This window comes from Gossypium arboreum, chromosome 1 (assembly GCF_025698485.1).
Source record: "Gossypium arboreum isolate Shixiya-1 chromosome 1, ASM2569848v2, whole genome shotgun sequence".
Lineage (NCBI taxonomy): Eukaryota > Viridiplantae > Streptophyta > Magnoliopsida > Malvales > Malvaceae > Gossypium > Gossypium arboreum.
Window position 1 is genome coordinate 123,345,080 of NC_069070.1, and position 27,922 is coordinate 123,373,001.

Below are 27,922 nucleotides of genomic sequence, written 5' to 3' on the forward strand. Positions count from 1 at the left end.
AATTATAAATTAGCTTTACTATTTTAACTTTTATTAATATTATTTTCATATATGAATAAATTTAATATTATCTTAATTGGGCGAAAATGTTGTTAGTTAATTATAATAATTATTCCTTGAAATGAATAGTTGTGGCTTTCCTTTGATTAGACTTAAATACAAATTCGTTTCCGTTCTGATTAATATTATATTTGACTTTTTAAAGTATTAAATTGATTGATAGAAACAATTTGGAATATTGATTAGTTATTTTCCAAATCAAATTTGGTGAGCTGCTTGGTCTTCTTTGGGTTGCTTAAACGTAATTAAACATCAACTTCCCCACTATCAATTAATATAAACAACAAAAAATATTTAAAAATGATAATTCCAAATTTCTTTATTAATATATTATTAATTTTATACATAAAATATTGATTAGATTCGATTTTAAAAATCTCTACAATATTATCTAATCAACATAATTTTAGGTTGATATATTAATTACATACATAAACAATCATATTAATTCAATATAAAATAAATGTTATATATTAATTTCCTTAAACGCATATATTTAAATATAAATTTTATATTTATTTATTTAAAAAAACAAAAATAGTTTAGCACTCAAAGGATGCGAGGAATTTGGAAAACTTCAAAACTACTAGAGGGTGTTCGACTTGTTAAAAATATGGTCTTAAATTTTTATTTTTAACTATAAAATGCATATTTTTTAAAAAATAACAATTTTTACTACAATTAAATTATTTAAAAATAACAAGTTGCATAACCATGAATTTTCAATATTTTTCTTAGAATTCTAACTTTGAATAGTTTTCCTTTCTTTAAAAAAAAAAAACTTTTGTCAAAAAAAACCAATCGAATAGGAAAAAGAAGAAGAGAAATAAAGAAAATACTAATCTAGTGTAGTTGTAATTTTAATTATAGAGGGAAATGGAAAGGAGGTGAGTGGGGCCCATTGCCAATGCCGATGCCAAGTGCCAACCAATGTAGAAGCAAGCATAGATAGACATGGTCGGCAAGAGACACCACCGCCCACCCTAACTTTAGCCGCCCTTTTGTTGATGTCTCATTAATTACATTTTAGGTCTTAATGTCCACATCATACCTGACTTAACTCCACCATTTGGATCTTGGACGGCTTTTGTTTGGATTCCGACATAAGTCCAGCAAACATCCTCTGGCACGCTCTGTGTAAGAGATTCCCTTTTCCCCATATGAAGCAAACCTTATATTATTTTTATTTTTCTCAGCTGCCAAACAAGGCTTAACTCAAGTTGGGTTGAATTCCATTTGCATCTCTCTCATTTCTGCTATATATACATATATATATATAAATCAAGAGTCTTATGCTATATTATTAACGATCTAATAACATTTCTTTTCTCCTCCTTAGGCTATATACCTTCAGTTTCTCTGTTATTTTTTTTCATTTTCAGAGAAGCTCAGTGTTTTTTTGCTTAAACAAGGTATTGGTTATTTTAATCTTTTTTATTGTTGTTATTGCTTATCCATGGGTAAATATTTCTGGGTTGACATCTATTTACAATTCATTCTGCTTGGTGTTTGCTTGAGAACATCAAGATTCTGTAGATTATGTTGTAATATGTGTTTTAATCCTAGAGCTGTTTCAGTTGTATGTTTTCTTCAATGATTCATTTTGTTAGAAACTGATTTCTTATTTGATTCCTAGTTCAAATTTTGATCCAAGATTTAACTTAAACAATCCATTTCCTTTTTAAGGCTAATCAGAGATGGCTGATGAGGATATTCAACCTCTTGTTTGTGACAATGGAACTGGAATGGTCAAGGTTAGTTAATCATTTATATATTACAATGAAAAATAGACAATGATTTTAATGCAAATATACACATACACACCAGTGTTGAAGCCTGTTTTGTCCCTTGTAATTGCAGGCTGGTTTTGCTGGTGATGATGCCCCAAGGGCAGTGTTTCCTAGTATCGTCGGTCGACCACGTCATACAGGCGTGATGGTGGGAATGGGTCAAAAGGATGCTTATGTAGGAGATGAAGCTCAATCAAAGAGAGGTATCCTTACCTTGAAGTACCCTATCGAACATGGCATTGTCAGCAATTGGGATGACATGGAAAAGATTTGGCACCATACTTTCTACAACGAGCTTCGTGTCGCCCCTGAAGAACATCCGGTACTTCTTACAGAAGCACCGCTTAACCCCAAGGCTAATAGGGAGAAGATGACTCAGATAATGTTTGAAACATTTGATGTGCCTGCTATGTATGTTGCTATTCAGGCAGTTCTTTCACTTTATGCCAGTGGTCGTACAACAGGTAAACTGGTTTTGCTTGTATTTTAATTAGTGTGATGCTATGGAAATTGGCATGATGATGATTTTGTTTTGTTTGAATATAGGTATTGTGTTGGATTCTGGTGATGGTGTGAGCCACACTGTGCCAATTTATGAAGGCTATGCTCTTCCCCATGCCATTCTCCGGTTAGATCTTGCCGGTCGTGATCTTACGGATTCCTTGATGAAGATCTTAACCGAGAGAGGGTACTCTTTTACGACGACTGCAGAACGGGAAATTGTTCGTGACATGAAAGAGAAGCTTGCATACGTAGCTCTTGATTACGAGCAAGAATTGGAGACTGCCAAGAGTAGCTCTACCATTGAAAAGAGTTACGAATTGCCCGATGGTCAAGTGATTACAATCGGAGCAGAGAGGTTCCGTTGCCCCGAAGTATTGTTCCAACCATCTCTGATCGGAATGGAAGCAGCCGGAATCCACGAAACTACATACAACTCCATTATGAAGTGTGATGTTGATATCAGAAAAGACCTGTATGGAAACATAGTGCTGAGTGGTGGAACAACCATGTTCCCTGGTATTGCTGATAGGATGAGCAAGGAAATCACTGCACTTGCACCTAGCAGCATGAAGATCAAGGTGGTTGCACCTCCTGAGAGAAAATACAGTGTTTGGATTGGAGGCTCCATTTTAGCTTCTCTTAGCACCTTCCAGCAGGTAACTTTCCGATTTCATTTTTTCAAATTCCTCCCCTCTAAATATTCAACATATTCCCGTCATACACGTATGTCTGTAACAACTTACATTGATTTTTTATTTTTGGTATGCGCAGATGTGGATTTCCAAGGCTGAGTACGATGAATCAGGTCCTGCTATCGTTCACCGGAAGTGTTTCTGATTTGGATAATATGAATTATCAAGTCTACATTAATCGGTCCGTGTCGTTGCGAGTTCAGTTTGGTTGTCTCCGGAAAGCTTTTTTTTCTTTAATCAATCTGGTATATATATATTATATTATTGTTGGCATTGAGTGGCTTGTAAATTGTAATGCTTTGGTCTATCTTTCGTTTAGGCCACAAAGTCTTCATTTTGGGAATTTTCCGTTAGATCATTGAATGATTTTTTTTTATTAAAAAGATTGATTGCAAGATATATAATAAGAATCAGAAGTACGTTTTTTGTTTGATTAAATTTTAATTTTAAAAATGTTTTATATCTTTTCCGAGTGTGCTGTAAAATCAAAGTTATTCACAAAATATTTACATGCCAATAATATTTGATGCATTGGTAATATTTGATGCAGTACCAATGCATAACATTCATGATGCGTATCAATGAGCAAAATAATAAAATATTTGAAGACTTATAAATAAATATGGATAAGTTTATTTAATTATTAATTACAAATTTTATTTTCTAAATTCCTTTCTTATATATGGATAAATAAAAGATCAGGTGTGAATATGACAAGTGGAAAAAAACAACAATTATTTTAGCAATGAAGTAAAAAGCAGAACAACACATTGATTGGGCAGAGATGGATTTTTAGATCCAAGGGGGCGAAGGCACAAACAAAATCGCGCGTGGTTTACAACAAGGCCCATCTGCCATTATGGCTGAGAGGCACTATCCACTGCACAAGCACAACGATAATTTGGCAGCATTGCACATGCTACTACTTTTACAATGCCACTCAAAAAATTGAATCTTGGGCTTGGGAGAAACCGACCAACAATTTACAATCTTCTCATCATCGTCTTGTCTTTTCCCAACGCTTTACTTTTTATATAATAGTAATGATAATAATAATACACTCCATCCATCCGCTTCTCTTTCTTCCTTCCCCTGAATTTTACCCCCCTCTTTTGCCTTTTCATTCCCCTTTTTTTTTTTTTCAAATTCTTTCACGATCCCATTTGGGGACACAGAATAATAGAGAGAATAAGCAAAAAGGAGGAGAATACCTTTCACCAATAAGATTTTATTAGGCAATGTGAGTTTGAACTTTAAACACTCAATCCATCGAATCCACATTGCTTGTCGGTGATAGACTGCTTCCTTGGACTAATCACTATTGCACAATCCACCGATACCTGCCATTGCCAACCCCATTTCAACACAACAAAACACTAGCTAATCTATGCACCCCAACATATATCTTGCACTGATGTGAGTGAATTGTCAAAATTGGTCATAAACACCAGAGAAAGGGGAATGATCATCAAAGTTTTCTTAAAGCATCATGCCGCAATTTATTGCACATTATCAAAACTGCTTCATGGCTAAGAAATGCTATACTATGGCATCATGGCAAGAAGAAGCCACAATAATGTATGTTCTCATTATCTACCCTGACAGCTAATAGGGAAAAACAATTTTACCCCCACTTTCCTTAAAAGAGACCCTAAAGCATTACAAAATACAATCCATACAAGAGAGGATTGGAGTTAGAACTTATGGATCACACAAGACAATCTATAGGTAAATGCCGTGGATCCTACACTGTAAAGAAGAACAAAAAAAAAGTGTAACTCCATATGCAGTCAGCCTTTGAAAAAAAGACATCAAACAAACAACCCAAAGGTTCTAATATATATAAATGAAAAAAAATAAATCTCAACATGCAATCATTCTCTTTTAAGAAGTGAAATCCATTAAATTGGGTTCAAATCTCAACCCTTGATTGAAATATTGAAAAGAAAAAAAAAAAAAAAACACTAAAGATGGTCGGGTCAGAGTGATAGTCCAGGGGTGAGAAACGAAATAAAAGACATATTTTGGGATATCAAATAAATAATAATAATCAAAACCCAAAATTATGACATTTATTCACTTCTGTCTTTACCACAATACCACCATGCTACAACACATATCAAGTTATCAACTACTGCTTTCTGTCTCAAATCATCCCACACAAAAATTTCCAAAAACAAAGAATAATAATAATGCTCAATCCAAAATGATAAATAAGTACCCAAAAGTCATTGGATCGAGTAGGTAAAATCCAAACCATGGCATCGCCAAATTCACAGTGAAAAATGAATATGCTCACGAATTTTCAGAGGTCAAATGATTGCAATTAATTGACAAAAGAAAGCATCCAAGAGGGGAAAAATAAACACGCTTGCCCTTGCCTACTAACAATTCTAAGTATCCAAAGAGTGGTGCCAGTTAGTAAAAACAAACGAGAATAAAGTGGAGTGGACAGCGACTAATTGGGGGGTGGGGTGGCTAAGGCAGCCAGTGTGGACACCACCACTTACGCCGCTCCCGAAGGAAAAAGAGTCTGAAACTAAAGATTCTAAGAGAGATGGGGGGGGGGAATGAGGATAATGCTGCAATTAGAAAGTTTAAAATAGAAGGGAAAGGGGAAGAAGAGACCTGAACGCCAGGAGAATCGAAGTCCAAGACGCGGATCTTAGCGCCAACATCACCCAAAACTCTAAGCTGAACACGGTCACTAAGTGAAGCATCTCTGATTAAATCAGCTGCATCAGCTTGCATTAAGTTAGCTCGATCCACGGCGATGGTAGCTTCCACATTCCGGGTGCTGTGAGCTTCTTGGTAAAACCCAGGGACGGAAGCTTTTCCCAAAGGAATCCCACGGTACATAACGGTGAACCTAGACTCGCCGTATTTGATGCCGACCTTATTGGGATTCACCGCAGTGAAAAGCAAGTGGATAGTTAAGGACAAAGAAGCGGTTGTTGGGGAAGGCGAGACAGCGGTGCCAGTGCCATCGAAGGAGGAAGGATTAGAAGTGGAGATACCCATGTATTGAACCCCTACTTGTTGGAGATCGAACTGGGGTTTCTCGGGTTTAACAGCCAGGAATATTATGAGAAAAACAGCTAGGACGAGAAGGAGTAAGAAGGAAGAGAGAAGGAAGAGGCAGCAACAGCAGCCTTTGAAAGAGGCAGAAGAAGAGGAAGAGCGAGGGTAGTAAGCGAGAGGTGGTGCGGCGGAGAGGCCGTGACGGCGGTGGTGGTCGCCATTGGGGGTTGGACGCATTTCTCTGGCGTGGGGTGGCATTTGCATTTTACTCTTTTTAAGTTTTCAAAGAAGAAGCTCCTCCTCTCTCACTAACTCTCTGCTTTCCTAGATTGATTTTGGAACTACACTTGCTTCTAAGCTTCCAAAAGAGATGGATAGATATGAAGAGGGGACTGAGAGTGGGAAACGACTCAGAGAGGGGAGTGTGCTTTTCCGAGGGTGAATTTAATAAGGGAGTGAAACTTGAAGGGATACGAATATATGGTATTTTTTAACTAAATCATTAATTTCAATTTCATACTTATTTGAATGTAAATCAAATGGAAAAGCTAGTTTGAATGTAGATTTTTGTAACACTGATAAAATAGAAACTTCTATTATAATCTTTTTCAAGAATATAGATTTTTGTAATAAATTGTAAAAATAAGATAAAGCTATAAAACAGAAATTTTTACTTAGCTTTGATTCGGTGAGGTAAGTTTTTAACCCACGCTCTCTTTCCTCCTTACCACTGCTACTTGATCATGGCGCTCTAATAAATGGTAAATACTTGGTAACTAAGCAAGTAAATTTTAACTTTCACGCCAACTTCACTTTCGAGGAAATACAAGCTTTTATTCACTTTTTTTCTTCTTAATTATTTGCCTGCCTTCTTTTTACCTGACTGCAAAAATGACTCCAACACAAATTTCTAATTTCTGATATCGGCTATTGTTATTTAGATAATAATGTTAAAAGTATTTGGGCATTATATAGGAAAACGCATCTAAAATCTAATCTAGTAACGGGTTAAAGGAGAAACAAAAAGAGGAATCATGCCATGCCACAGCCAAAATGAATGCTAAAACAACCAAAAAAAAAAAAAAAAAGACCTACTAGTAAAGATTGACCTGACCTACGGCCTAAGGTTCAAAGCTGATCAACATTATTATCAGGAACTGGACTAGTGTTATCGGGCTCTGCTTTCGCTGTTTCATCTCCCCTCCTACCATTATTATCATCAACATCCAACACATCATCCATCATATCATCTTCCCCAACATTGATATCTTCCACATCTTCCTCATCTTCATTGTTGTTTCCACCTGGTATCTTTCTCTTCTTTGGACCATGCTCCAGTCTATGGCTATCCAATTCTTTGTCCATTGTTTCTTGTAGGTTCATGTCATTGTTTACTTTCCTAGCTTTCCGAGCATTTTGCCACCTCTCCAACTCCTTTTCCACGTTCCCTACATATTCTTCTCCTATCTGTTTCTGATATTCAGACAGTTCCTCCCTCCTTGCTGTCTTCCATTCCAAATACTCCTGTCATGCAATTGCAAATATATAGATATCAAGAGTAATTAGCATCACACAATAATAAGTCAGATTGTTAATATTAGAAAGAAAGTGATGTCAGGCAGATGATTGTTGATATTTCTAATTATTAGGATGAAATACAACTGCCCATCTTCCTCTTATAATTGATTTTGCAGGGAACTCTTTCGGAAACAGAGTGCATTAATTGTAGCACAATGCCGATACAAACTATCCCTGCCACTCTAAAAGACTGAAATTTGAAAAATTGAAATAGCATCCACAAGATAGTTGGAAAGTCCATGAAAAAATGGCACCTTTTTCAGGAATTCTAGCTTTTGACAACAAACTAGGGAAGAAAATTGGTCTTCTTGTTAATAGCATGAGACTTAGACAACTTACTTGTTCTTTCTGCTGCTCATATATGGCTGCATCTTCATGCAATGGTTTAGTTGGTAAATAATATATTGGAGGCTCAGTTTTCGTCCTGAAATACATTCCAAGAGCAATCAAGATGAGTACAAAATTATCCAAAAAATAATTGTTGCAGTCTACCTAGATCCTAGAAAGCAGGAACATTGAAGTCTTCAGATGCTTCAACACTACTATGCACTTGAACAGAAACTTATCTTTGTCTCAATAAAATTGTGAATATGGACACTACTGGACCAAAGTTAAAATTAACCTGCAACAGGCGGAAAGGGTGTTAATACTAGAGCCATTCATAGCAAAAGCAACATTAAAGCAGAAAATGTTTTATGCCTGAAAGGTGCTGACACCATATCATACTAAAATTGATATTACATATATACCTTATAAAATTGCTAAGCTTTTTGTGGTGCTCACTCCACTGAAGAAACAACAACTCCAGCTTCTTTTCTTCAGCCTTGGCAGCTACACGAGCCCTGAGAGTCTGAAAAACAGAAGGGGAAAGCAATAATGATCATTTACTTCTGCATCTAACAACTTTTAACGTCAACTAACAGCAATAATGATCAATGACAAACCAGATCTCTCCTCCTCTTTTCTGCTATTTGTTCACGCTCTTGTTGCCTCAGCTTCTCACTTTCTTCGCGAGCTCTTTGCTCAGCCTATGAAGAAATCCAAACATTTATCAACCAGCAAAATACTTTATCATAGCAAAACCCCAAACCGTACAATGATTATTTCTTTAAACTTTAGACACAGAAAATTAGGTCTCATGGGAACAAAGTCATCCAATGTTGCTCATTTTGTATTCCCTAAGAATTGCTAGCTAATGATAAGAAACTAACAATAAGAAGTTACTCGGTTTACAAATGAAACCAGAAATTCATAATATGAAAAAGCAGAAGCTTACTCTTTGCAAGGAATTTGACCGTCTCATATATGCCTCTGTCCCTGAAAGTTGCTTATCTTCTTTCCTGAATCTCTGCAGAAATGAAAACAAAAAAAGATATGCTGTTATGAATCTACAAAAGCCAGCAGGCAGAAATAAGTAATACCAGCATTAAGTACAAGGAAATGATCTTTTTTTCCTTTTTTTTTGTGTGTGCTGGTGAGGGGGCACAAATGGGGGCTTTACAACACAAATACCAAAATAAATAGCTTGTAGGGGTTCTAAATGATTGATTTTCCTAGTTCCGGACAAAGAATCTATTTATTTAAATAAAACCATCAAAACTGGAGATGGGAGGCTGAAATAGAAATTATCCACGAGAAGGAGCTCTATATCGCAACTATTGCTAAACTTTGCAGCTTATAGTTTCTGTTAAAGCAGTTTCTTTAGATCCTTGCTGTACTTAGTAAGCTGGTGTGGTTCTATTTCAATCCAAAGTAGGAATTTCAATGATTAACATTTCACTAAGATAGAAACTACGACATAAATACCTCCAAAGTCCCTAAAAGTTGACCCAACATTCTTTTATTCCTATTAATCAAGCTTGGGTCGTCATCCTTGGGCAAAATCCTTGGAACATGCTCAGCAACCGGAACTTCAGCATCCTAACAACAAAAAACAAGGATAAAAAGAATGTCACAATGCATGGACATAAATAATCCCACAGCTCAATAAAAATTTAAATTTAGAATGCAGAAAAACCTTCTTCAGTGGTCTTTGATTTACATCCCTTCTAGACCAACCACTTTGCTGCTGAGTCGAAAGCTTTCTATCACTCTCATGTACTGCACCAGATCCTTCGACAGCCATGTCACTGGCATCCTTTGCTACTTCATCATCAACAATCTCTCCATCTTCAACCTTCAGTCCAAAATTAACAAATTAGCAATATAAAAAAGAGCATAAGAAAAGCTCGTTGAATCAATAGACTTTTAATAGTCACTAATTGTTAACGAAAATCGAGCAAGAAATGGTTTACCTTGACAACAGCTGATGACAATCGCCTCTTAGCCGGAGGTTGATCTTCTCCATCAATCCTATCCGCCTACAAGAAACAAAAAGAAGAAAACTTAAACCCTAAAAAAGGCGAAAAACAGCAAAAGCGAGAATTAAAGAGAAACAGAAGCATACAGGTCGAAGAAAGCCACGCTGACGAGAACCATTGGCGGCGAAGTTACGAGGACCGATGCCTGACGGTCCTCCTCTTCGGAGTCCTCGAGGATCTCTCAGCCTCTCTGTAATCTATATAAAGCATACACAAATTAATAAAGAAAAGAATGTAGCTTAACAGTATTCGTAGAGTCGTATTTACAAGAAAAAGAAAGAGAGAAAGAAATAGGAACCTCGCGTTGCTGGCGATGAAGCTCATCAATCTCTCGCTGAAGCTCTTCTGCTGTCTTCTCGACGGCGGTGCTTCCCATTTGGAATTTACTTGTTAATTTGATAGAAAAGACGACCAAGGTTAACTCGAAAACCCTCGCGATGGATATGTTTTGGTCGAATTTCTTTCTTTTTTTTTTTCTTTTTGGTTTAATTTTTATAAAGTGTTTTAAATTTATTTTAGAATTATCAACGTACATAAAATGGTCGATATTTGGACTGATGAGATTTCTGTTCCGGAAAAGCCCATTGAAATCAAAACCCCATTCAAATCACAGCCCAAAGTTTTTATTTGTTATTTTCTTATTCCTGCTACAAAATTTAATATTTTCAAATATAAATAAACATTTGTATTTAGGCTGTGGAACAAAAGATAATTGGGCATGATACTTATAACTAATGCATTCGCTTCTTCTACAATAGAGTAATTGAAAACTCAAACGTAGAATGAATGTGTTGGATAAAAAAAATTCAAGAAATAATCGAATAACGAATGGTTATTTAATCGCAGCTTAAAGTTAAACGAGTTGTTATTCTCTTCGCAATGATCATCCCACATGGAGTTTGATTAACATAAGAAATTCCCATGGCTATAGTTATAGTCTAATTTTGATCTATATTTGACCTCCAAATTACCAAATGCACGTACTGCATGCCATGCAGCAGAGCAGAAGAAATATATACAAACGCTTGTATGTGTCAATGACCAAGAAGAGGGCGGAGACAGAGTGCAGTTCGCATGGTGATGAGATGTTGAGAGCCAGTATATGAGAGGATAGAAGTATACAGCATGCAAGAGAGTTCATGGATCAGAAAAAAAAAACATATATATATATATATATATATGTGTGTGTTAAAGAAACGTACAGATCAAATTTGTGAACAAATTCATGGATCAGAAAACTCCAACCCATGGCAAAATCTGGATGAGGATATCAGGTAACTTTAGTTTTCCACCTGAGAAAAAAAATGCTGAAGAGATGACCAAAGCAAGTTTAAAGCATTGCCAGCAAACTGGATTCAATAACATATTGAAGAAGAAGAAGAAGATAATACATATATATGCAAGAAAAGATAGATATTAGGGCGTTGGAATTGGCATTTCCAAGACTACATGATATAGTTGTACCTCAACAGATGAAGACATGATGGTAAAGGGGTATTTCATTAATTTCTCTTGGGGTTTCTCAGTGACAAATTTACACTGCCTGTTTGACATACTGGCCACCTCCACTACCAAGAATTATTGGTGGAGGTGGACAGAATGCCAAATTGGCTCTGCAACTGCGCCTCTCAGAATCCCCCATAGATCTGTTACAAATATGTCAGAAAGGGTTTTGTTCAGTTGCTGGAACTTGACAGGATTAAAGGATAGATTTGTTCCTTCTACTGCAAAGAAGAGAAATATCTGGTTTGAAATAAGAAGCCATTTTCGATCATGTCGTGTTTGTTGCTATCCACCAAACAAAAAAAATATTCTCTGCCTGTCATAATTGTCCCTTGCAAAGTCAGAATGAATTGACAACGCAACAGTCTTAAAGACCGCAACCTCAACAAAGCAAAGCTATGAGATATGTCGTTGACCACGCTATATGCGGGGGCTTCATGCGTCTCTTCAATACCTTTTGACTTGCTGCAAAAGAAGGATACAAAAATGTGGGATTGTTTCTGTCTGCCACTCACCCTCTAATTGTCTGTCACAACTCACTCCTCAGTTCAAACTCTTTCAAATCTGTAATTAAGTTTGTTTTTTGGTAAATGATTAGTGCTTTCCAAGATTACTACTTGGATCATCCATAAAAACGAGATGATGTTTAATATGATCCAAGAGTGAGCAACTGTAGTTTTACTGGTATTATACAAAGAAATCCTCAGATTACAAGGCAATGGAGAACATGAGATGGATAAGAATGAATGGATTTTGACATCATCCCAGAGTAAAATATTATATCCTTATCCTAAATTCTACATTTCAATTCCTTTCTTCCTCACTTACTATACCTATGACACCTCATGGTCGTCTGACAATTTCATACCATATAAACTTTATATAATATTGGCTACTATATCTATATTTTAGCCATGGTCTAGCACTCCAAATGAAATTCGAGTCTCCTACTTGCCAGGGTTGAGACTTAAGAGTTACCCTGAAATGCTATCCGACCATCTAAGTATTTACTTGGCAGAACCATTCCCAACAAGGGGACTGTTATCTGCAACAATGTCCTTGACAGGGTTCTGCTCTCCCCATACGGCTGCATCTAGATATCCAAACTCAAAGAGCCTATCAAGAATTTCATCATCTGCTGGCTCCAATGCCCAATTGAAAAGCTGTGAGGAGTTGGCAACAAGAGTTCAGAGGTTTATACTTGAGGGAAACAATCAACATTTGCAGACCTATGGGATTACCTCTCTTCCACTAGCCCTATTCTCAGGATTGCAGTCCGGACTAATCCCAATTCCTTGCAACCCCAACTGACTGGCTGGGAAAGCACAGACTCGGACCTGCAAAGACAAATCAGCCATCATATCACCATCAGGAGTAAGTTTGTGTAATCATCATTGCTTGGTATTAGGTCCAGTGGAATAGGATACTACCACTTTTTACCTATCTCAAAGTCAAAAGACTTCAATTCCATAGTTCACTGCAACTGTAAAACATCGGATAAACAAGAGTAATAACACTACATATAAACGTAGGCCAATCTCGTCCTTGTAAATCTTGACCAGTGATTAATAAACTATGGTGAATTACTATACAAGGCTATTTCAAGTCTTAACAATAATCACATGTAAAATGATATGTGGATCTTAAAACAGATTTGACTGAATCCAAGCTTTGTATTCGACAGCAACAAAACACTTCAGTAACTTTTGAGACCACATATATTATTGTAGTGCTAATCAGAATATCAAAATGACACTCAACAGCTAGCAATTCAATTCAAAACCATTATGATTAGATATTCTTGTTTCAAACCTATATCAGATTGCAAATTTCAGTAAAATAGAATGTCTTGGGACAAATAGTTTCCCGGAATTTTTGGAGGCAGGTTCAGTTTTAAACGATCTCAAGAAAATACCGTTTTAGAAGCAGATGTTGGGGGCATAAATAATGTCAAACCCCCATCAATGCATAGACGATTTCGGAACATTGTTGCTGGGCGAGGAGCAAGATACCTGCAAAGATGTTTTGTATCAGATTCTCGTAACTTCGTAGCAAGCATTTCAATGCAGAACTATGCCTTAACCAATTACCCAGGAATGAAGGAAGATGTAATGACTGCATTGATCAAATCTTCTTTAGAATCAAATTGATCTACCAGTAAACCCCTAGGCCTCCAAAGAATCTGAGTTACAGCAACTGACATTATAGTTGCACAATAAAAGAAATGTTAATTGCTGAAAGTGGTGGAGATTCGCAAGTCAAAATCAGACATCAATGTTATGCAAATTGCTTTATAAAGAATGTCATACACTAAAAAGAGAGAATTTATCTTGGCACAGAGAAAGGTAGATTAGTGAATCTAGTGTAAAAACAACTGAAGTTATAGTAACACCCTCCACCATCTTCATAATGTGTTTGTAGCTACTTCCATATTTTAAAAAACAATCTCGACCTCAGCTAGCATCTCTCTAACATTATGATTTGACCAATGCTTTGCATGTTACTATCCCAACGCCTATCTATCTCAATGTCATCATGATCTAAATGTGTCATTCAAAGATTAGAATTGTAGGATGATAATATTATTTTCTCATATGCTTCAAAGAAAATTTAATTATCAGCTCTATGTACTCCCAGTATAAAAGAATATGCATACAGTTTCTAGTTTGTTTTCAAATTATCATACTCACCACGAACCCTCCCATTGGACCTAGTATGAATATCATCAGGCAGAAACTTGTCAAGAATATCTCGGAGAACAGCCTGTCGGTTTTAAAAAAGCATAAGTTAACATAAAAGTGAAAACTTATCAAACGCTGATGCAGAAATATGAGTTCTTTAGTGAGATAATAAGCAAATGGCCAAAAAAAGTAAATGAGATATTAAGCCACTAAAATATCAAAGCTGATGAAATCAAGATCCTTTAAAATCATTCATGATTAAATTCAAATGTTAATCTTTGCATCCGTTTGTGTTGAGCAATTAGATTGCAAAGATACATGATTATTAGCAATTAATGACCATCAATCATACACACTATAAAAACATAAAGAAACTAAAATTTATAAAACAAAATAATAATGACACGTGTGGTTATTAGTGCAATAACATGAGGAAAATGTTTATTTAATACATGTGTTAAAATCGTTAGACTTAAAATAAAGAATAATTAGTATAAATTTAAACTTGATATTAGAAAGATGAGTAAAAACTATTGCAAAAAACAAGAGCTAATCAAAATAAGCAAATATTTTCTTTCTCTTTGCCACAAACAAGTCATGTGAGTGGCTAAAAGTTACCAATTGAAATTAGTTTATTGCTAACTCTAAGCGCATTAAGCCACAAATAAGTCACTGTGCTAGGCCTAGGCATACCCCAAGACGAAATGCAGTCCCTTTAAGCCGGCAATCATCAGCCAGGTCCTTAGTAGCTTTTAAGGCTTCATCCATGCTAGCTCCAGAAGCAATCACTGCACATATTATGGCACCAGCAGATGAACCAGCCAATGGTGTGGTTTCCTGCATCAGAGTGGAAAAAAAGAAATATCAGGTACGGCCAGAGTGGTTCAGGATGAAATATTACAGCACAGAGTCATATAAAGAGTTTGTCAGTGTTCTCTAGAACTCAAAGAGCACTCAATATCCAAACTGGACCATGTCCATTCGTTAAGAAAAAAACCAAGGTTAACAGAATAGTGATCAAGTTTAATTATGTTTTCAAATTGTTACTTTCTAGAAAATATACCGACTACGGTATCTACTTTAAAATAGGCACCATCAGTTAACTTCATATGCTTGCTTATAGCATAAAATTAAAGCTCAAGAAAGCCAAGATTCTTCAATTCTAGCTTCTCTCAAAAGAAGAGATTTCTAAATGAATTTCCCTACCAATAAACATGAACCTGCCAGTTAACAGAAATCAAACTGAATTGATGAACAATCATACAATCTACTTCTGTAAAATGAGGGGGGGAAAAGCAAAAGATCAAACCTTTATGTAACCCTTTTCAATGAGGAACTGGGCAACTCCAAGATGATAAGGAAACAAGAGGCCAGCAGCAGAGAAGCTAAACCCAGGGCTAGTAACCACTCTTCTTTCTTTTTCAGCTTCAATATCCTTGACTCGTTGTTCCCATATCACCTCTGGCTCAATTTCATCCTCCATCACTAACCCAATTCTGTCCTTATCATTGTTTCCAGCCTCACTCCCATTGATTCTCTTTCTGGGTCTGCTGAAAACAGGGATTGTAGAGCCTGAATCTTCATAATTGGAACTGCTTTTAATAAATCTTGATGCAATTCCCAAGAAAAGCTCCCCTGTTGCAGCGGCGAAAGACACTTTTCCTGGAGAAGAAGAAAAAAGTTGATGATTTTTATGTTGTGAAGGTGGAGTAGTGTGGTTTTTGTTGTTTTTAGAGCAGTTAGTGAAGGAAGCGAAAGCATTGAAAGTGTGGGAAATGAAAATAGAAGAAATAGAAGGAGCCATTAAAGGAAGAAAAGAAAAAGGATGAAACAAACAAACTAATGGTTGCTTGGTTCTTCAATCTCATTTCTGTTTTTCATGTTATATTTGGTTTAATAGTTTGGAAACGTTTAATATGTTGTTTTTGGCCGAACGCATACCACAGTTTTGGTTCCTTTGTTTTTGTTTTTTAACATCACTCTTCGGCTCGCACAAAATGTCAACATGTTGTTACCCCCAAAGTTAAATACAAAACTCCAAACATAAACTCCTTCACACTAATATATTCGGTGAGATTTTTATTGATACAAAATAAAATAATTATTAGGTTATAAAATATTATTTGAAAGGCTAATAAATATATAAATAATCTATTTTTAAAATTTAAATAGTGAAATATAAATGAAATTATGTTTTTAAATAATAAGAACATAAAACAAAAGATAAGAGAAAGACAAAAAGAAATTGGTCTCCACTGACTTTTCTTTTTATTGGGGATTGCACCAAAAAGCCTTCTTAAAACTCAGCACGAAGTTCACGATGCATCAAAATGGCCTTTTAATGTACGAAATATATTGGCTTCAATTTTGATATGTAAATTATATAATGAATTTAGATGTGATTCAAACCTAATATAAACTCTTAAAATTATTATTTATTAAATAAATTTATTTTATTCAAATTTAAATATGAAATATTCTTTAAAATATTTTTTAAAATAAAAATGAATAGTAAATTAAGACAAACAAACAACAATAAATCTAAATGGAGAAAATAAAAAATTTTGGATCATGATGCAACCCAGCCCATGATTGTAATTAATGTATAGTTGTTGAGCGACAAAATTTTGAAGACAACAATTGTCAACAACAACAGTAAAATCATAGTTAAAAAGCTAGACTATTCCTCTAAACTCGAGCACCCTTCGAAACATGGAGTAACTAGGACTATTGCGAGGTGAGTTAATAATATTTATTTTTATTTTAATTTTTTAATATTATTACATGTTTCTAAATTTATTTATTTATTTATTTATTTCATGTGCAATTAAATTTAAATAAATAATACAAAATCAATGCTTTTAACTTCTACCTAATAGTGAAAGGACAGTTAAAAGCACAGCTGGATGAGAGCTCAAATTAACCCGAAAATGTTTATATAACATGTTTTATGCACGAGAGGCTCACATATGGATGTTTATTGTCAAATATCGAATTTAATTGTTCGTAGTTGTTTCGATAATAAATATGATATCTTATAATTCGAATTCAACGATTGAGTTAGGTATGGGGTGTTAAAATTTGCAACACTAGAATTATTCAGAAACAAACCAAAGATGTATCAACTCGATTAAATTAGTAAAATTTGCATCCTAGCCTCGCCATCATCAAATTAATCTGACGATAAATACCAATCAACCAAGAAAAAACTACCAAAAATACAAAACAACCCATGCATTAGTGATGCACAAAAGGCCAAGTCTCAAATGACATTTCCTCCTCATCATCACCTCATATCTATCATCATCATTATGATCTATCATGATAAAACATTTCGAGAACGTTCCTAATAAGTCTGGCGACACCTTTATATTGATAAATCTCACGTATACACCAAAACATAATAAAAAAAGTAAAAGTAAAACTACATCTGCTTTTAAAGAAAACATAATTGACAAAATAAAAAACCGAAAAAAATATGGAGAAATAAAACCACTAAATTATGGACAAAATAAAACGAAGAAATTGTGAATTGAAATTAAAAACAAAAAAAAACTTTGAAGAAATCGTGACCAACAACTAGTCCAAAGGTCGACAACCGAGAAAACAAAGATTTTATTTGAAAAAAATAGAACCATTATATGAAAAAAAAAAACTCCATCATTAAACTTTTACTTTGATGTATTGTTTTATATATTATTTAATTTAAATATATAATATTTAATAGCTAAAAAATGTATAACTGTTTATGTTTGAAAATTTAAATAGTACAGATAAGTTGAGTCAAGTTAGTTTAAGTCGCAAATTTAGGCCCAAATTTGAGCTTGAAAAGTGGACTTAAAATTATTCTTAAAGTTGGTCTAAATTAAAAATGTTAAACCTTATCCCGACCTAATCGCTTTGTATTAATTTTTTATATTATTTTATATAAAAATAAATTAAAAATATAATACACTAAAATATTAAAATAAATATTTTTCAACAAATTGAAATGTATTAAAAAAGACTTTATATTTAAATAACACTTGAGATATTTGTAACTTAGCAAGTAAATGCATATAAAATAATAACAAAATTAATAATAAAATAAGGGTTATATAATATTTAAACAATTACAACAAAATAATAATAATATAATAGTGAAATGATAACAAAAACAACAATATAACAACAGTAAAACAATGATATAATAGTAATAAAACATGTAAAAAGTTTAGACTTATTCAAACTTGGGTTGAGCCGAGCCCGAACTAAAAAAATGTTATTTTTTGTCTAATTTTTTTTTTTAGTCTATACCACTTACGGGTTTGGCCTGTTGGCCTTGTCGACAATAAATTATAATAAATAGTTAGAGTATATTATTTTCGTCAAAAAGCCAGTACAGACATTTTTTTTGTTTATGGATGACGGCAGACTTATCACTACCTTCCTCTGACACAGGAAATCTTGTTGGTAATCTTGTTTCTATCTTAGGTAACCAATGAAATAGATGTATAATAAAGTAACGACTTTTTGTTAATAAAGTTTTTGAATAAGTTATAGTGAATTTATTGATAAAAGGATAGCAGCTCAAATCTGCCCTTCCAAAGATGAAAATACAAGCAAAGTCGAAGACTTAAGAGATCATCCTTATAAATCAAACACAAAGTTAACTTGAAATACCAGCTAAAGTGATAATAAAACTCGACCATAGAATATCGGAAACTCCGAAGCATTCACCAAATAAAACCCTCCCTCGAATTTCAGCTATCAAGCAATAAGGCTCAACTCACAAAACCCATGGAAAGAGGTATACAAATGTTTTATCCTACTTCATTCAATCAATAAAATAAATGGAACATGAACTCCATCCTACTTGATTAGACAATACCAGCTTTCACAATTAAGATTCTATACCAGATTCATGAGCTTGAACTGAATCACTCTGAAACAATTACTATATATAACAAAGGAAAAGAAATGGAAAAAAAAAAGAAAAAAGATGCGGTTTAATTAATTATTAGTTACCCTTGAAGACGTTGGCATTGGTGGAGTAACTCTTGGCATGAAAGTTGAGAACAAGTAGAGAAGAGAGACAATGAAGGCTCCATTGAAACACCAACTCAGAATCCCAGAGCAGCCAGAAGCAGTGAAGTGGTAGAACACAACCACGGCCATGATCAAAAAGCTTAACCGGAACTGCACTAGTTGAAAATCCGTCACTATTTTCTTCCACTTGGGGTGCATCCCCAGGGTGCACAACAGGTAATATGTGTACATTACGACATGCACCACGCAGTTGGTGACCAGCACCATGGGTACGGAGGACTGAGCACTTTCTAAGCAAATATAACACATGATGACCACCATGGAGTGATGGTAGACATGAATGAAGGATAGCCTCTTCATGGATCCACTGAGGATGATCAAAAGGGTGTCTATGAATTCAACAATCTTGGAGAGGTAGAAGATGTATGCCCAGAAAAAGAGAGGGCCCGATGGGGATGTACCCCTAGGGAAGCAAACGAGGTTCTTGAAGTTAGGCACCTGGGAGAAGTTGGAAGCGAGGCAACCCAGGGCCATGGTGAAAGAAAGGGTAAGGAGGAAGATGTTGTCGACGGCTGTGATTGATTTGAAGAGTGGACGTGAAAGTGAAGGGCGAGATAGTTGGGAGAGAACGAAGGTGAAAGAGATGTAAGACAAGACAGTGAGGGTGAGGAAGCGATAAGAGAAGCTGGTGTTTGGCCATTTTCCCATGAAAACTGGAGGATTTTGGGATGCTTCACTAGCCAATCCTCCAAGGTTGAGAACAAGGCTTGTTGCACCACCAAGTCTTTGATACAGGAGAAAAGGGTTGGGAAAAAGGGCACTTCCATCTTGCTGCTGCCTTTACTACTCTAGCACTACTCAGTTAAAAAAGCTGCAGCAAAAAGGAGAAGGGGGGGATTGCCTTTATAAGCACTGAAAAGTTACTCATGATCCAATTTTTTATCAACCTCAACTGCCTACTGGTACTGGATATCATTGATCCATCCACTGCATTCCTGTTTATGGTTATTCATTTATGGATAATGGTCCGCCAGTAATGAAATCATTTATGGATAGGGGGTAATTAGCCTACCCCTCTTGTAACTTGTAAGTAAATAGATTTTTGGGTAAATTAAACTGTTGCTTAATTATCCAATTATTAGTAAATTTGTTACAAAATTAATACCTAATTATTACTGAAATTTTTTGTCACCTAATTATAAAAAGTTATAAAATGGTCACTCAACTATTAAATTTCAATGTAACACCTTCATACTCGACCTGAATATCGAGTCAAAGTACTGGAATGTTACATTCATTGTCAAAGCAACTTTGATGATTTCATGTCAATTAATCATTATAAAACTCAAATTATATCAAAACACTTGCAATAACTAGTGTACATGTCATATTCTATAACCAAAATATCAAATTCGTACTCTCTTCAAGCCTTGGTGATGAGATGAGATGCGTGGAAATCCCAACCCGAATCTAGAGCTTCAATTCGATCTTCCATCTATGTGTTTAAAACACACATTATGCTTGTAAAAACTTAGAAAGTACCCAAGAATCCAAGTTTCAATTTTTTTTTACCTTAAATTCTATATATAAAAATTTACCATAATTCACTACTTTTATATTTTCATGGATTGGTAGGAACAAAGCTTTTACCAAATTAATTCACTACATTATCACTTACTTCATTATCACTTACCGTTTAACAAAATTTGTTATCAAAATCCTTTACTTGTCATCTCACTATGTAATAGGAAATTTTATAAGAATTTGTTTATCATATAATTCTTTATTTTGTTTAGATTAATTAGAGTTCCATTAGATTATTAATTGAATTTATTGTGATTTATGTCTCAAAGGGTTCAATTGTACACTTATCCATCTAGGCATTATATCAATTGATTTTTCAATCAACCTTCCACCTTTTAATTTTCGTTTTATTTATTTATTGTTTTAAATCTTTATTCTTTGTTCTTAATTTTTTCTTTATTATTATTTTTAAATATGTTTGGTTTCTTCTTTTCAAGTCATTCTTGAATTTTAACTATAACTCAAACACAATCTTCTTTCACTGCTCTTTTATTAAGAATAAAGCATATTTCATGGCTAATAATTTACCTATTCGAAAAGCCCTCGTGACGAAAAGATTAATCACTACTACTAATAATAGATATATCCTGATTACAAAAAAAAAGAAAAGATAAAATACAATTTTACGTTATAGAAAGTTGTTATGATTTTATAAAAATATGGCATGAAACATGTCAAATCATATAAATGAAATATACCTATAATAATTCATGCCCAATTTAAATATAGAATGAGCACCAATAAATTTTTCACGTGCAACAATAAATATTGAGAATAACAAAAGAGCAAGAAAATTGGAAAGATAAATGCTTTATCTAAAGTCTAAACTTCAAACAATAAAATCCTGACTTTTCCTTGCATGGAATTATGGATATATATTTGTATAATATTAGTAAATAGTTTTTTTTTTATGTTAGAATACGATGAGGACTAGAAAAAAATTATACTCTCAATTCAAATTTAAACCATTAAAAATAAAATAAAAAGTTTTAGACTCGAGCTTGACATTAAAAAACAAAGAAATAAATAAATAAAACTAATAATTTATTCAAAAATAGCATGTAAACACGTGTATCCATTTAAAAACTAACCTCTTAGGAGAGAAAAAAATTAAAAATTAAGATAAAATTACAATCAAACGAGAATTAGGACAAAATAATAAGATGTAACAAAACAAATTATTTATACAAAAAACTTGTAACTGAAAAGCTAATTAATATATCAAATATTCTTAATAACAAATATTACCATGTACAAAATGTGTAACTGAAATTAAAGTTGAATTGAAAATTTATTAACTTTTTTATAATAATATATTTAATAAAACTAAATAAACTAACCAATTTAAATTTAGAAGAAAACAAAAGTAATACATTGGTAGTGTATTTTTTTATTTCACAAGCAACTTTAAAATTTTGTTATGTGGCTTTTTTTTAAATATTTTACTCTATCTTTATAACTTGTTAGCCCTCTAACTTTACCTGTGAATTAAGATTAAAAACATCACGATAGCGTATATCAAATATTTTCTCATATTTTAATTATAAAAATAAGATAAAACTAAATAATCCTAATGACAATCAATATGCAATTGAAGTTAATTAATATTTATTAAATTTCAACTCATTTTAATTTACATTTTATTATTTTAATATGAAAATAAAATATTAATATAAGAAAGGCATCCTATTTTAACACTTTGATTTTGAATAAAAGTTAGAACAATTCTATTTTTATAATTCATATAAATATTAAAATTATTTGGGATTTTAATATATTAAAATTACCAAATTAGAGATTAATATTTAAATTTAATTAAGTTAAAACATTAATTTTTATTTTAATATTAAATCTGTCTCTCTTTTTTTTTTACCTTTTAAATATATTTTCTAATTTAAAATCATATAGAAATTTTATTAAATAAAATTTAAATTCAAATTGGATCAAATTTAAAAATTCAAGTCCTTCATATTATGCAAACTAAAATTAATAGGATTTATCTAATGTTGAATTGAAGTTGTCTATCGGATTTGATGAAGAAAACACGATGAATTAATTTATCTTGATTTTTACTTTTATAATACAAATCATAATTGATGGAGGCTATAATTTTTCATTAATTTTGTGTGTAACCTTAAGTAAACCCCAAGCAAAGAGGTTATAATTTTTATTAATTTTGTGTGCAACCCTAAACAAACCCTAAGTAATGAAGTTTATGAAATTTTAAAATAATAATAATAAATAATAAATAATTATCATTATAAATTATAATTACAATATTAATTAAAAATAACAATGTAATATTATAAATCTGATAAGTTTAAAGCTTTCATATTAAAAAATAATAATATGATTGTAGTCAAAGTAAATTTCATTTTCAGTAATATCTCTTCAAACAATTCTAACTTATTAATCTCCACTTTTTTTAATAATTTTTTAGATGGTACTTGATTTCACCATAAGCATTATAATTTTAAAACTTCAATTTCATTTGATTTGATTTTCATGTAAAATTTTAATAAATATATATTTTATATAAATCTTTTTCGTGTGTCATAATTACATTTTGAATGTTTTATAATTTAATATGAAGAAAAATAATTCATTTGGTTGAACTATTGTCTCTATCAATTTCTTAGTCAATTACTTTATTTTATTCCCAATTAACTTCAATTGATTAAAACTAATCCGTAGAAACAATACATGTGATAAAGTAGTGTCTTAGGTTTACATCATTTGCATAATTGATTGAAATATTGGACTGTCATTTGATGCCCTACTCTCAAAATTTTTTTGTTACCAAATTTATTTTATGTTGTGTATATATATGACACTGGATTTTCTTAATATTCTCTAAGAAAAAAAAAACTTAGATATGACGTTAAATTGGAATTTAATGAATGAATCATGAGGTGTTTGTTCCAAATCTTACCAGACATAAAATAATGGTGTAATGAAAACGACAAAAGCATGCAATATCTTAAATAATATATATGACGATAAAAGGGACAAGTTAATTTTTGATGAGGTCCTGCCAAACTTATTAACTCACCTGCTTACCATATTTAATGTTGACTGCGACAACAATTTCTATGTCAGCCTTCATTTATTTATCTCATCAACTTTTTTTTTTTTTTCACTTCACGGTCGTTCCATTTTCTTCATCGTCAGAAACGATAATACAATATAATTGCATGCAGCAGGAACTGTTTAATCATGCATTTACAGTAAAAACATAAAATATAAATTAACAATGAATCTCTTCAATTAATTGATATTAAGATACATATGCACACCGAAGAATTGGAATCGTAAAAGGAATTTATGACAATTATGTTCATTTTTTTCTTCAACTGATCAATCACTCTGAAACAATAACTACATATAAAAATGAAAACGAAATGAAAAGAAAAGGTAGTTTAATTAATTATTAGTTACCCTTGAAGACCTTGGCATTGGTGGAGTAACTCTTGGCATGAAAGTCTGAGAACAAGTAGAGAAGAGAGGCGATGAAGGCTGCATTGAAACACCAACTCAGAATCCCAGAGCAGCCAGAAGCTGTGAAGTGGTAGAACACAAGCATGGCCATGATCAAAAAGCTTAACCAGAACTGCACTAGTTGAAAATCCGTCACCATTTTTTTCCACTTAGGGTGCATCCCCAGGGTGCACAACAGGTAATAGGTGTACATTACGACATGCACCACGCAGTTGGTGACCAGCACCATGGGTACGGAGGACTGAGCACTGTCTAAGCAAATATAACACATGATGACCACCATGGAGTGATGGTAAACGTGAAGGAAGGATAGCCTCTTCATGGATCCGCTGAGGATGATCAAAAGGGTGTCCATGAATTCAACAATCTTGGAGAGGTAGAAGATGTATGCCCAGAAAAAGAGAGGGCCCGATGGGGATGTACCCCTGGGGAAGCAAACGAGGGTGTTGAAGTTAGGCACCTGGGAGAAGATGGAAACGAGGCAACCCAGGGCCATGATGAAAGAAAGGGTAAGGAGGAAGATGTTGTGGACGGCTGCGATTGATTTGAGGAGTGGACGTGAAAGTGATGGGCGAGATAGTTGGGAGAGAACGAAGGTGAAAGAGATGTAAGACAAGACAGTGAGGGTGAGGAAGCGGTGAGAGGAGGCTGGTGTTTGGCCACTTTCCCATGAAAACTGGAGGATTTTGGGATGCTTCACTAGCCAATCCTCCAAGGTTGAGAACAAGGCTTGTTGCACCACCAAGTCTTTGATACAGGAGAAAAGGGTTGGGAAAAAGGGGACTTCCATCTTGCTGCTGCCTGTACTACGTCAATCAATAAAGCTGCAGGAAAAAGGAGTGGGGATTGCCTTTTTAAGCACTGAAAAGTTACTTATGATCCAATTTTTTCTCTACCTCAACTGCCTACTGGTACTAGATATCATTGATCCATCAACTTGCCACTGCATTCATGTTTATGATTGTTTTCATTTATGGATAAAGGTCCGCCAGTAATGATTTCATTACTGCCTATAGGGGGGGTAATTAGTCCCTCTTGTAACTCGTAAGTATATAGATTTTTGTATAAACTAAATTAACAGTAACTCAATTATTAGTAAGTTATTTTTATTTTGTCACCTATTAATGAAAAGTTATAAAATGGTCTCTCAACTATTTAATTTTATCTTTTTTTTTTATTACCAACAAGGTAACTGTGGCAACTTTTAAAATTTATATAATAGCAATTTTAACTCTCATGATTTATTCATTATGTCAATTTTATCTTAACTTTAGAAAATTTAACTCTTAAAATTTACACATTGTGTAATTTAGTCTTATAATTTTGCTCTTCTTTATGTCCCTTTCAACTAAAATGTTAAGAAAACACATTTATCAAGTAAATTTGATTGAAAATATACAAACAGAAAAAAAACACCCAAAAATCTAAAATAATAATTTTAAACTTTTCTTGTTATTTTAAAAATAACACTAAATGTCGCAAAGAAAATAAAGTGCAAAAAAAAAAGACCTAATTACATAATGTGGATTTGTTGAGGTTAAATTCATTTTAGAATCAAGACTAAATTGACATATTTTATAAATGTTGATGATTAAAGTTATTATTAATTATATAAAATTTAAAGTTTTCACTATTAGTTAGATGGTAAAAAAATAGTTGAGTAACTATTTCATTGAGCAACTAAAAATATACTAATATTTGACTAAACATTTTATAATTATTGAGTAACAAAAATATATTCCAAGCCATTGCTAGTGTAGTTTAGCTAGATTTTTTATTCATTAACACCTACCGTAAGTCTCAGCTAGTAGAGACAATTTTACACAATTGAGTTCGTTCGGTCAAAACAACTCAACTTGGTTAGATTATTGTCAAATTTAGTTTCTTAATAATTAATTTAAGTATTTTATGTGTTTTAAAATTTAAAATCCCTCTAAAAATTCGAATTAAGCATTAATAATTAATTATAAAGTTGAATATTAGAATATATATATTTATACATACAAATACACTATAGCTCAACTTATACATCTAAATGTCTTCAACTTATACACTGTAATTGCATCAAACAATCTAAAACGTATCAATGTTGTATAAATTAAAATTTTCATTACTCTTGTCATTTGTTTGAGAGTTAAATGTTATTTCAAATCTAATATGAATTTATTTAAAATACGTAAGTGAAACTATAAATATGTGTACCTATTACATGAATAATTTGAAGACATGTTAATAAAAAAATACTCCTTCTAACATTGTTTGTTGTTTTAACAAACTAGATCCAAGCTATCCATATGATAGGTACACAAGTGTACTTAGAACCTACCAATCAGCAAGGTACCACCACTTCTCTTGGTTGTGCTCCATTAGCGTTGTGAGCATAATACCAATATCGTCCTCTTTAGGCATCACTAACATGTTAAGATTTTGTAACTTTAAGATGCATCTCTTTAAGTTTAAACTCACGATCTCTCTATGTAGGAGACCTTTTTGCAACCATGGCATGTCCCATTGATCTGGCTTTAAAATGCGCCTTTTTATGTCTTGATCCGTCGACCAACATGTACTAATACTTCATTGCGTCGTATTACTCTAGCGTCATGGCATAATACAAATGCTGCTGTCCTCTTCAAGTGTCCGCCGATCCTCCAAGAATAGCTCACCCGAAGGTATGCCACTTCGGATTTGAAATTAGAACTTTCGAGTCATGTTCTCAATTATGGCACCATTTGATCTAACCTAGGTTATGGAAAACACTCATAAGTAGGAGGTCTTTGTTTCAAACTTAGGAGGCGCATCTTCGGGTGACAAAACTTTGTTGATAGGCACCCAAATAGGATAATAATATTGGTATTATGTGTAACGCCCCCACGCCCGAAACCATCACCGGAGTCAAGCTTGAGGTGTTACTAAACTTATCTTACCTTTTAAACAACTCTAAATCACTTATTTTAATTTTCAGAATAAACTATTTTTCTGCGTCATGGTTACTTAAAAATTCATTTCTCGAGTTTCAAAACTCGAAATTAAGATCCGTAAATTTTTCATGAAACTAGACTCATATATATATCTACTAATTTTTTTCTAGAATTTTTGACTTAGCCAATTAGTACAGTTTATTAGTTAAAGTTTCCCCTGTTTCAAAACTCAACTGCACTGACCTCTTCTTACTACGAACCATTTTTCTTCCTGTAAAAAAATTCATATGACTAAGTCGTTTGTTTCTCTCAAAACTAGATTCAACAAGCATTCTAACCATATGAATTATACCTTCTAATTAGTTTTGTACAATTTATGGTGAATTTCCAAAGTTGAAACAGGGGATCCAGAAATCGCTCTCACCCTGTTTCACTAAAACTCAGATATATCATAAAATATAATACTTTTACCTGTTTTGCTTATTCCATAAGAAAATATACATAATAAGCTTTAATTTCATATATTATTCATCTTCAAACTATGTTTCTACAATTTTAGTGATTTTTCAAAGTTACATCATTTCATTACTTGAATCTGTTTTTAGGTTACTTTCACATTTTCATAATTTTCATGTGATAATCATCATTCAATCATACATATTAATAAACATGTATATCATCAGCTATTTTCTTAGCTAATCACTA

At 33.2% G+C, this 27,922-nt stretch overlaps 5 protein-coding genes, 1 non-coding gene and 1 pseudogene across 11 annotated transcripts; 1 reads left to right on the plus strand and 6 right to left on the minus strand.

Annotated features, from left to right (window-relative positions):
• The first annotated feature begins 1,002 nt into the window (after positions 1 to 1,002).
• Positions 1,003 to 3,484, plus strand: LOC108483278 (actin-7-like). 4 transcript variants are annotated; one of them, XM_017786570.2, is made up of 6 exons: positions 1,003 to 1,279; positions 1,400 to 1,472; positions 1,747 to 1,814; positions 1,921 to 2,314; positions 2,397 to 3,010; positions 3,126 to 3,484. In XM_017786570.2, the coding sequence occupies exons 3-6, from the start codon at positions 1,758 to 1,760 to the stop codon at positions 3,189 to 3,191; spliced, it is 1,131 nt and encodes a 376-aa protein (XP_017642059.1). In that variant the 5' UTR covers positions 1,003 to 1,279; positions 1,400 to 1,472; positions 1,747 to 1,757; the 3' UTR covers positions 3,192 to 3,484. The 4 variants fall into 4 exon arrangements, with proteins under 4 accessions (XP_017642059.1, XP_017642058.1, XP_017642060.1 ...); XM_017786569.2 differs by having other exon boundaries at positions 1,003 to 1,197; XM_017786571.2 differs by lacking the exon at positions 1,400 to 1,472 and having other exon boundaries at positions 1,003 to 1,197.
• Positions 3,485 to 3,700: 216 nt separating this feature from the next.
• On the minus strand, positions 3,701 to 6,842 carry LOC108480784 (uncharacterized). Its single transcript, XM_017783884.2, has 2 exons — positions 5,675 to 6,842; positions 3,701 to 4,386 (listed from the first exon to the last, which is right to left on the minus strand). The coding sequence occupies exons 1-2, from the start codon at positions 6,329 to 6,331 to the stop codon at positions 4,300 to 4,302; spliced, it is 744 nt and encodes a 247-aa protein (XP_017639373.1). The 5' UTR covers positions 6,332 to 6,842; the 3' UTR covers positions 3,701 to 4,299.
• A 132-nt stretch (positions 6,843 to 6,974) lies between these two features.
• On the minus strand, positions 6,975 to 10,505 carry LOC108483810 (uncharacterized). The gene is made up of 10 exons (XM_017787401.2): positions 10,304 to 10,505; positions 10,092 to 10,202; positions 9,940 to 10,005; positions 9,663 to 9,821; positions 9,452 to 9,565; positions 8,922 to 8,993; positions 8,590 to 8,673; positions 8,395 to 8,495; positions 7,985 to 8,069; positions 6,975 to 7,591 (listed from the first exon to the last, which is right to left on the minus strand). Exons 1-10 carry the CDS (start codon positions 10,379 to 10,381, stop codon positions 7,196 to 7,198), a joined length of 1,266 nt encoding a protein of 421 aa, XP_017642890.1. The 5' UTR covers positions 10,382 to 10,505; the 3' UTR covers positions 6,975 to 7,195.
• On the minus strand, positions 7,677 to 7,826 carry LOC128281786 (small nucleolar RNA snoR135). The gene has a single exon (XR_008272055.1). It is a non-coding gene; the product is annotated as a small nucleolar RNA snoR135 (small nucleolar RNA).
• A 1,648-nt stretch (positions 10,506 to 12,153) lies between the features above and the next one.
• On the minus strand, positions 12,154 to 16,210 carry LOC108480691 (uncharacterized). Of its 2 annotated transcripts, XM_053018080.1 has the most exons (8): positions 16,131 to 16,210; positions 15,499 to 15,851; positions 14,883 to 15,026; positions 14,199 to 14,271; positions 13,599 to 13,704; positions 13,424 to 13,520; positions 12,750 to 12,845; positions 12,154 to 12,671 (listed from the first exon to the last, which is right to left on the minus strand). In XM_053018080.1, the coding sequence occupies exons 2-8, from the start codon at positions 15,670 to 15,672 to the stop codon at positions 12,516 to 12,518; spliced, it is 846 nt and encodes a 281-aa protein (XP_052874040.1). In that variant the 5' UTR covers positions 15,673 to 15,851; positions 16,131 to 16,210; the 3' UTR covers positions 12,154 to 12,515. The 2 variants fall into 2 exon arrangements, with proteins under 2 accessions (XP_052874040.1, XP_017639255.1); XM_017783766.2 differs by having other exon boundaries at positions 15,499 to 16,206.
• Positions 16,211 to 18,713: 2,503 nt separating this feature from the next.
• On the minus strand, positions 18,714 to 20,120 carry LOC108481020 (uncharacterized; annotated as a pseudogene). The gene has a single exon (XR_008279802.1). The product of XR_008279802.1 is annotated as an uncharacterized LOC108481020 (transcript).
• Positions 20,121 to 24,044: 3,924 nt separating this feature from the next.
• On the minus strand, positions 24,045 to 25,258 carry LOC108481019 (uncharacterized). The gene has a single exon (XM_017784180.2). It carries the CDS (start codon positions 25,087 to 25,089, stop codon positions 24,232 to 24,234), a length of 858 nt encoding a protein of 285 aa, XP_017639669.1. The 5' UTR covers positions 25,090 to 25,258; the 3' UTR covers positions 24,045 to 24,231.
• Positions 25,259 to 27,922: the final 2,664 nt, after the last annotated feature.